Source organism: Ornithodoros turicata, chromosome 7 (assembly GCF_037126465.1).
Source record: "Ornithodoros turicata isolate Travis chromosome 7, ASM3712646v1, whole genome shotgun sequence".
NCBI lineage: Eukaryota > Metazoa > Arthropoda > Arachnida > Ixodida > Argasidae > Ornithodoros > Ornithodoros turicata.
In genome coordinates, this window is record NC_088207.1 from 9,661,314 (window position 1) to 9,670,577 (window position 9,264).

The following is a 9,264-nucleotide window of genomic DNA, read 5'->3' on the forward strand; positions in this document are numbered from 1 at the left end:
TGTGGGTTCACAAGCATACACACATGGGGGAAAGGTCATACAAGTGCGATCTCTGTCCTAAGCAATTCAGCCAGAACACAAGCTTGGTGCGTCACGGGCGAGAAGCCGTATAAGTGCGATCTTTGTCCCGCAGAATTCGGCGGGAGCACAAAGCTGTGGGTTCACAAGCGTACACACATGGGGGAAAGGCCATACAAGTGCGATCTCTGTCCTAAGCAATTCAGCCAGAACACAAGCTTGGTGCGTCACGGGCGAGAAGCCGTATAAGTGCGATCTTTGTCCCGCAGAATTCAGAGGGAGCACAAAGCTGTGGGTTCACAAGTGTACACACATGGGGGAAAGGCCATACAAGTGCGATCTCTGTCCTAAGCAATTCAGCCAGAACACAAGCTTGGTGCGTCACGGGCTAGAAGCCGTATAAGTGCGATCTTTGTCCCGCAGAATTCGGAGGGAGCACAAAGCTGTGGGTTCACAAGCGTACACACAAGGGGGAAAGGCCATACAAGTGCGATCTCTGTCCTAAGCAATTCAGCCAGAACACAAGCTTGGTGCGTCACGGGCGAGAAGCCGTATAAGTGCGATCTTTGTCCCGCAGAATTCGGAGGGAGCACAAAGCTGTGGGTTCACAAGCGTACACACATGGGGGAAAGGCCATACAAGTGCGATCTCTGTCCTAAGCAATTCAGCCAGAACACAAGCTTGGTGCGTCACAGCGAGAAGCCGTATAAGTGCGATCTTTGTCCCGCAGAATTCGGAGGGAGCACAAAGCTGTGGGTTCACAAGCGTACACACATGGGGGAAAGGCCATACAAGTGCGATCTCTGTCCTAAGCAATTCAGCCAGAACACAAGCTTGGTGCGTCACGGGCGAGAAGCCGTATAAGTGCGATCTTTGTCCCGCAGAATTCGGAGGGAGCACAAAGCTGTGGGTTCACAAGCGTACACACATGGGGGAAAGGCTATACAAGTGCGATCTCTGTCCTAAGCAATTCAGCCAGAACACAAGCTTGGTGCGTCACAGGCGAGAAGCCGTATAAGTGCGATCTTTCTCCCGCAGAATTCGGAGAGAGCACAAAGCTGTGGGTTCACAAGCGTACACACATGGGGGAAAGGCCATACAAGTGCGATCTCTCCTAAGCCATTCAGCCAGAACACAAGCCTGGTGCGTCACAGGCGACAAGCCGCATAAGTGTGATCTTTGTCCTGCAGAATTCGCAGAGAGCAGAAAGCTGTGGGTTCAGAAGCGTACACACATGGGGGAAAGGCCATACAAGTGCGATCTCTCCTAAGCCATTCAGCCAGAACACAAGCCTGGTGCGTCACAGGCGACAAGCCGTATAAGTGTGATCTTTGTCCTACAGAATTCGGAGGGAGCACAAAGCTGTGGGTTGAGAAGCGTACACACATGGGGGAAAGGCCATACAAGTGCGATCTCTCCTAAGCCATTCAGCCAGAACACAAGCCTGGTGCGTCACAGGCGACAAGCCGTATAAGTGTGATCTTTGTCCTACAGAATTCGGAGAGAGCACAAAGCTGTGGGTTGAGAAGCGTACACACATGGGGGAAAGGCCATACAAGTGCGATCTCTGTCCTAAGCAATTCAGCCAGAACATCAGCCTGGCGCGTCACAGGCGAGAAGCCGTATAAGTGTGATCTCCAGAGTCAACATATAAAGTCGTGAAGAAGCTAGCACTACCAAGTGAAAGAGGACGACCCGGGCGATCAGACGAGTGCTCGGTCGTATTTATCGTGTCATACCCTAGGCCCGTTTGCCGAACGTCTGTGATGAGCCGCCCGGGTTTATGTCGTAGCCGTGCTCAAATTCCTGGTTTCTTAAGTGCTCCAGTAGGCGGGCAACGCGGCTGCCTGAAATGAGACGAGGATCATCCCCCATCACCGCCTCGGGCTCGCCGTCCTCAGCTGGCAGTTAACCTCTCCAGCGTCAACATATAAAGTCGTGGAGAAGCTGGCACTACCAAGTGAAAGAGGACGACCGGGGCGATCAGACGAGTGTTTGGTCGTATTTATCGCGTCATACCCAAGGCCCGTTTGCCGAACGTCTGGGATGAGGCGCCCGGGTTTATGTCGTAGCCGTGCTCAAATTACTGGTTTCTTAAGTGCTCCAGTAGGCGGGCAACGCGGTTGCCTGAAATGAGACGAGGGTCATTCCCCATCACCGCCTCGGGCTCGCCGTCTCAGGTGGCAGTTAACCTCTCCAGCGTCAACATATAAAGTCGTGGAGAAGCTGGCAGTACCAAGTGAAAGAGGACGACCCGTGCTATCAGACGAGTGCTTGGTCGTATTTATCGCGTCATACCCAAGGCCCATTTGCCGAACGTCTGGGATGAGGCGCCCGGGTTTATGTCGTAGCCGTGCTCAAATTCCTGGTTTCTTAAGTGCTCCAGTAGGCGGGCAACGCGGCTGCCTGAAATGAGACGAGGGTCATTCCCCATCACCGCCTCGGGCTCGCCGTCTCAGCTGGCAGTTAACCTCTCCAGCGTCAACATATAAAGTCATGGAGAAGCTGGCACTACCAAGTGAAAGAGGACGACCCGGGCGATCAGACGAGTGCTTGGTGGTATTTATCGCGTCATACCCAAGGCCCATTTGCCGAACGTCTGGGATGAGGCGCCCGGGTTTATGTCGTAGCCGTGCTCAAATTCCTGGTTTCTTAAGTGCTCCAGTAGGCGGGCAACGCGGCTGCCTGAAATGAGACGAGGGTCATTCCCCATCACCGCCTCGGGCTCGCCGTCTCAGCTGGCAGTTAACCTCTCCGGCGTCAACATATAAAGTCGTGGAGAAGCTGGCACTACCAAGTGAAAGAGGACGACCCGGGCGATCAGACGAGTGCTTGGTCGTATTTATCGCGTCATACCCAAGGCCTGTTTGCCGAACGTCTGGGATGAGGCGCCCGGGTTTATGTCGTAGCCGTGCTCAAATTCCTGGTTTCTTAAGTGCTCCAGTAGGCGGGCAACGCGGCTGCCTGAAATGAGACGAGGGTCATTCCCCATCACCGCCTCGGGCTCGCCGTCTCAGCTGGCAGTTAACCTCTCCAGCGTCAACATATAAAGTCGTGGACAAGCTGGCACAACCAAGTGAAAGAGGACGACCCGGGCCATCAGACGAGTGCTTGGTCGTATTTATCGCGTCATACCCAAGGCCCATTTGCCGAACGTCTGGGATGAGGCGCCCGGGTTTATGTCGTAGCCGTGCTCAAATTCCTGGTTTCTTAAGTTTCTCCAGTAGGCGGGCAACGCGGCTGCCTGAAATGAGACGAGGATCATCCCCCATCACCGCCTCGGGCTCGCCGTTCTCAGCTGGCAGTTAACCTCTCTAGCGTCAACATATAAAGTCGTGGACAAGCTGGCAAGTCGAACAAAACGACCGATCCGTCTGACTGCCAACATCTAGCTATAATTGCAATGCCTGGCAACCACCACACACTTTCCATTGGTGACGGCAATACAACGTTGCGGTTAATCGCAAGAGGCCCATGTATCCCGTCAGCAAAAACGTCATAGCCACGGAGGAGGGTGCTTGCGTTCCGTGTTGTGGGGGCCACCAAGCAGAAGACGATTACGTTGGACCACAAAGTACGGCTCACATGTCATGTCTGCCAGCGCAAGTGTAGGAAACGATTCACACATAGAAAGCTGTTCATCGTTGCGGGTTATCCGAAGGCCTGCAACGCAGAGAAAGGTAATGCTTCGGCCTTCGGGCACGACTAGACACCTTGTGGCGTTGTGGGTGCGACTGGCAGGCGCCATCGCGCTCACAGCTGGCGATAATTATGGTGACCATTGCCTGGCATTGCACAACACCGCTGACGTAGCGGGGGCCAGCAGCACAGCCCGCATAGTTGCTCCATCCTCTGGAGAATGCGCCTGGGACCACGTGTATGAACGCGCGTTTCTGGAGCGATTGTGGAGCGAACGTGGAGCGATTTGCCTCGCAAGACATATTAGTTTCTCGGCACGAAGAGAGTTTCCAGAAAAAAAAAAATATATAGGAGTTCTACAAATTTCATAGACCCTTTAAGAAAACGCTAAAAGACGGCACAGAAGAAAACGCGGGCAAGAGGCTTTGGAGTCTCTTTCCGTCCACCTCGCATACTATCTGCACGTGCCAAGCCAGGTCGGTTTACATTGTCTGAGATTTCTTGAGGATTTTTTTTTTTTCATACATATGTAACCTTTCTTCGACAAGCACTTTTACCCACCCATATACTGCATTAGAACAAGTATTGCCAGCATTTTCTCGAAGTGTTGATAAGGCTCTTCACTGTAGGATTTCAACACTTCTTCACAAACATACTATTTTGTGTGATTTTCAGCATAGTTTCGGCAGCGGCCAGCCCCTGAGGCTGCATTGCTACAGCAGGAAGTCGCTGATGATGACAGTCCGAACACCTAGTACTCTCGTCATACGGACAGTCTTAAATGATAATTGACAACGACCACTGAACATGTGCCCGTATGCCTGCCAGGGACCATTGGATCTAATGCACTTGAAGGAGTTGACACATCACGCGCTCGGTGTCACTACGTACATTCTCAATTGTCATTGGTTCCAGTGATCTTGTGATATAGATAGCAGCGGAGCAGAGTAAAATAATGCAGCGCAGAAAAAGTAGGCTTACATTTCAGAATGTATCCCATTCCCTGCTTACCGTACGAAGTTCCAGTGGCGCACAAAGACGTGACGGACGAAAATCGAAAAAAAAAAAAAAAAAAACTGAGTTAACGAAACTCCGGAGGATGAAAAGTTACCAACGCAAACTTTATTTTCCGTGCATCCCGAATTGCCTACAGAGAAGGCAACATGGTGGCAGGTCACAGTTCCGTCCAGCTACCGCTAGATGTGCCAACTGGCGCAATCTGTTGGACGCAGAGTGAACTTATAGGGCCTCCTTCGTTCGAGAGTGTTCGGTTAGAACGCTCTTGAAATATCGCAGTGGTTTCGCTTGCTTCTTGCCGTCCGTCTAGCTGTTTCTTTGGGTGTTTGTCCGCCAGATCGAGAAGAGTGAGAATTTCTGTCCATGATCGAGAAAGACGGTATCCCGTTTCCGTTCTTGATGTTCGCGTGGACAGTATTTTTTTAGCATGCTCTCATCCCAGAACTTCTCACAAAACGCAGCCCGGGAACCCTGGGGAATTCTATCTCGTACAAAAAGTATAGAAATGGCTACTGTGTCGTAGACAGTATCAGGGAGCTGAAGATCCGTCTAAGGAGGCTCCAGTTGTGAAGTGCAAAATGAATGTATATATTGTAACTTGTATTGCATACAGTGCAACAAACATTTCCCCCAGATGCGGTTCTCATAACTGAGTCATTTTTATTACTTTTTTCATAATAAGGTCACTTCATAGATTACATTATGATAATACGATAATACATGTACAGTTGTTTAATACCTTCCTTGTGTCGTGTTAGGCCTCATTTAAGGCATTTGGAAATTACTAAGGTAGCAGCATACATAAAATATCTATCAAGCAATGTCCACCATGCTGATTGGAAAGGCCCGATCAAGAATGTGAAATTCTTTCACACGTCGGATCACACCTTCAACATGGACTCTTTCACTGGCAATTTCTCTTGTACTCTGAACACTTCTCTTGGATATCGGGGCTTCTCCTCTCACCCTCAATGGTGGATTGTACACTTCAGTTCCTTGGGGACACATGGAACATTGGAGGCCTTGTCTACCATTAATGCATCACCCTCTTCGAGGCGATCTAACAATATCTCTAACTCTGCACCATGTCCACATCAGATACGGACCAACCCAAAAGCCGGGAAACAAACCTGATGTAACCGCCCGGCGTGCAGACTACAACTGCCTTCTAGGTGTTGTAATGTTTATAATGCGAAAAAGTTTGTCTCTGTGCATTTAGTGAGGGTGGCCTCCGGATTCTGACTTGAGTCGCATCGAGTACTAATCTTGTGTTGGGAAGCTTGCGAAAAGCTTTGGGCAAATTCGTTTGTGTTTCCTGGACGGTTGTAAATGTTGTCATGTCTCGCAATTCTTCTTGTCTTTTCACAGGCCAAAGCCACCGAACCCGTTTTTGAGGATATAACATATCACATGGAAGCCTGAAAAAAGAAAAACGTAACTTCTTGCCCTGCACATAATAATTCGTACAGCCATAAGAGACGCATTTCACAGGCATGGCTTGCAGCAGCGGCGAGATGGCGTGTTTTTCAGCCAGTTCGAAACCCGGCGGGAAGCACTAGGGAGAGTGGGATGTGCGCCTGCGCCGTTTTTTTTTTTTTTCGCAAGTGGCGGATTAACATTGACCATGTGAGTTCATTTTATTTGAGATCCTCAGAGTAGCGAGTTGCAGACTAAACACAATTTTGTAAACGGTAATGATTGGTGCCACTAATATAATAAGCGATAATTATACTTGATTACCATTCTCGTGTAGAAAGATATTCTCTAGAGAGACGACAATGAGTGGGGATGACGATGTACAGAGTGCGGCTCGTACTCGGGAAGGTATTCGCACTAGGCCCTGTGTGGCCACTGTTCCTAGTGGTGGAAGAAGAAGAAGGTAATTTGCACTAGTCACTGACAGCATCGCCTTAGTAAATCTATTGAATGTATAGTCAAGTACCGTTACACGGACATTACCTATATATGCACCCCTCCTGCTACACCATCCGAATCAAGATATAACACACATTTCCTCGTAACTGCGTTCTTGTAATTCGATTGAACAGTTACTCACCTGAAAGTGAAATGCCGAACCACCGTATCACCATAGAAGATGAGAAGTAGATACCGTTTTGTGTTTCGCATACCCCGATTTATCCCTTTACCTTGTCTGGCTGGAATCCCTGCTCGACGATGAAGCGTCTCCTCGCTCTTCTCTCTGCCATCATCTTCGGGCGCCTGCCAACGCCCGACGCAGTGCCAATCTTGTTATTGGTACTGCACTACCGGCGCATCTTGTCGCGCCTCCCGGGGCCTTTAACAGCCTCCAGAAAGAACTGGTGACCTGCCACCGCGTTCACGAATACCTGACGGGGGCCATAAACCTCGTCTGCGATGTCCTGCAGGGCGAAGACCTCGACTTTGTGAGGTTTCTCGTCAGCCACTACCACAGGCACATGACGACTGGCGACGCCACATGCCGCACCATCACCCTCGTCCTCCACACGCCCACCAATTCTTCCGTCGCCCAAAGATCTCGTGGTGTGCGTGAAATGCCACATATTCTCCTGGTGATGATGAGGAGGAAGGAAGCTTTCCAGCAATAAATGTATGTCATGGTGTCTCGTATTGCAACAGCATTCAGACACTCTTTCGAATGACAGATCCATAGATGTGAGAATCATCATTTACCATGATGCTGATGACACATCCTTAGTTACATAAGAACTTTGTGACCGTACTATGCCCATATTCTATTCACCCTCCACTCACTGCTCTACAGTTAGGGCTAGAGTGCGAGTCAAGGCAGAGGAGAGCTGGTGTGAAATGAGAGTACCTGTTCTGCGTAGGTACAGGACATGTCACAAAGAAAAAAAAAAACGTGGATGCTTAGCATGCATCTGAGCGTGTGTAAGGAGCCGTGGTAAGGAGAACAAGTTGTAATACAATTGAAAGTGCACTGAAGTACTATGCTTATGTATATTAGAAGTGGTGACTCGTTTGGTTTACTACCATTTTTGAACTCAGCTATTCAGAAGACGTTCAAGACAGGCACAACACAGCCGAAGTAGAGGCATTCTGGCATTCGCCATAAATAGGGGCATAATTGCAATGTGGATGCAGGTGGATATGATAAATCATGTGGCATGACTCCACAGGGGTGTGTTTTTCCATTCTTAAGGTTTACCGATACAGCATATGAAGCCATACAATAAAGAGTGCAGAGATCACATCAGTGTAAAGCTGCAGTGTCGTCGAGTAATTTTTAACACTCCTACTCACAAAAGGATGCAGAACAGCATGCATACATTTTTGTTTGAAAGAAAAGCCTTGAGCTTCAGGAGACACAAAAAGGACACTTTTTTGTTGTTGTTTAGCGCTATATTCACACTGAACACATGAACAAACTCTGTGGCCATATGACAGCTATCAACAAACACGCTATCAGCTATCAACGGGTGCTTGTTTAGCTAGTTTACTACTGTTGTCTATATCCACACTAAATAAATGAGCACAGAAAAGCAATGCAGTCACACGGCAGCTGTCAATAACGCAAAAGCACGATAGCTACTGCTAACATATGGGTGCATGTTCTTCCACGTGCTTGTGTGCTCAGTGCACTGTAAACTTTTTCACACCTTTAAAGGTGAGCGCTATGCACATTCAACCTGGTTGCGTAACATTGTACCCCCAGGATGATATTTTAAAAATTCGGAAAGCATTAGAAAAGGTCAAGTGTCAGTGCAAATCTTGCTTTCATTATTTCTTGGTGCTAATGCATATGTGCATCGCTACCGATAATCGAGCACGTGTCTACAATACTGTTCAACAATGTTGAGACATTGCAAGACTGAATTTTTGGAAAACACGCAACATTTGAGTAAAGAAAATTAGTGCGAAACCGTGCTCCATTATGATCTTACCAAAATTACACCGAAAAAGGTATACGCACTGCACGTTATTACACCTTTCAAGACATGAAAACAGTTACAGTGTGTATATAAACTGCTGCACTGTCTGGACAAATCCGTACTCATGTTAACGTAAGTTAACTTTCTTTTAAGTAGTTGACATGGTCATGTGGCCATGTACAATTTGTTCACGAGCTCATGCTACAGTATGGCAGAACCACACTTCCGTTTTGATGTTGCATGCACCAGCTGACTTCTATTATATTCAGGGTGTCGAACCGAAGCCGAACCGAAAACCGTACCCGAACCGTTCTTTTTGCCGGAACCGAACCCGAACCGCAATTTTCGTGACACTGTTGAACCCGAACCGGAGCAGAACCGGAAAAAATAATAGAGGTAACCGGTTCGCAACAAAACGGTTCGGACATAAAAGAAATCAGCATAAGTGTTCAAGTGCCTCTCAATCCCTGAACGAGGACACATTGGTGTCCTCGTTGGACATTGGGACGAATCATGGATTTCGCAAATTTTCAGCTAGCAGTCAAACGAGGACGTATAGTAAGTATGCTTTCAGAGTCGTTTTTAACACGTTGAAACGCAGTTGTCCTTGTGAGCGCCGCGGCTAGCGCCCCACGCACGCGCTGTGGCGTCGGCTCTTCACAGAGGAGGCGCCACGCGGACGAATGAAGCATGAATG

The 9,264-nt window shown here is 48.7% G+C and overlaps 1 protein-coding gene across 1 annotated transcript; it reads left to right on the forward strand.

Moving 5' to 3' along the window:
• The first annotated feature begins 639 nt into the window (after positions 1–639).
• Positions 640–7,262, forward strand: LOC135400428 (zinc finger protein 8-like). The gene is made up of 2 exons (XM_064632263.1): positions 640–855; positions 7,062–7,262. The coding sequence occupies exons 1-2, from the start codon at positions 640–642 to the stop codon at positions 7,260–7,262; spliced, it is 417 nt and encodes a 138-aa protein (XP_064488333.1).
• Positions 7,263–9,264: the final 2,002 nt, after the last annotated feature.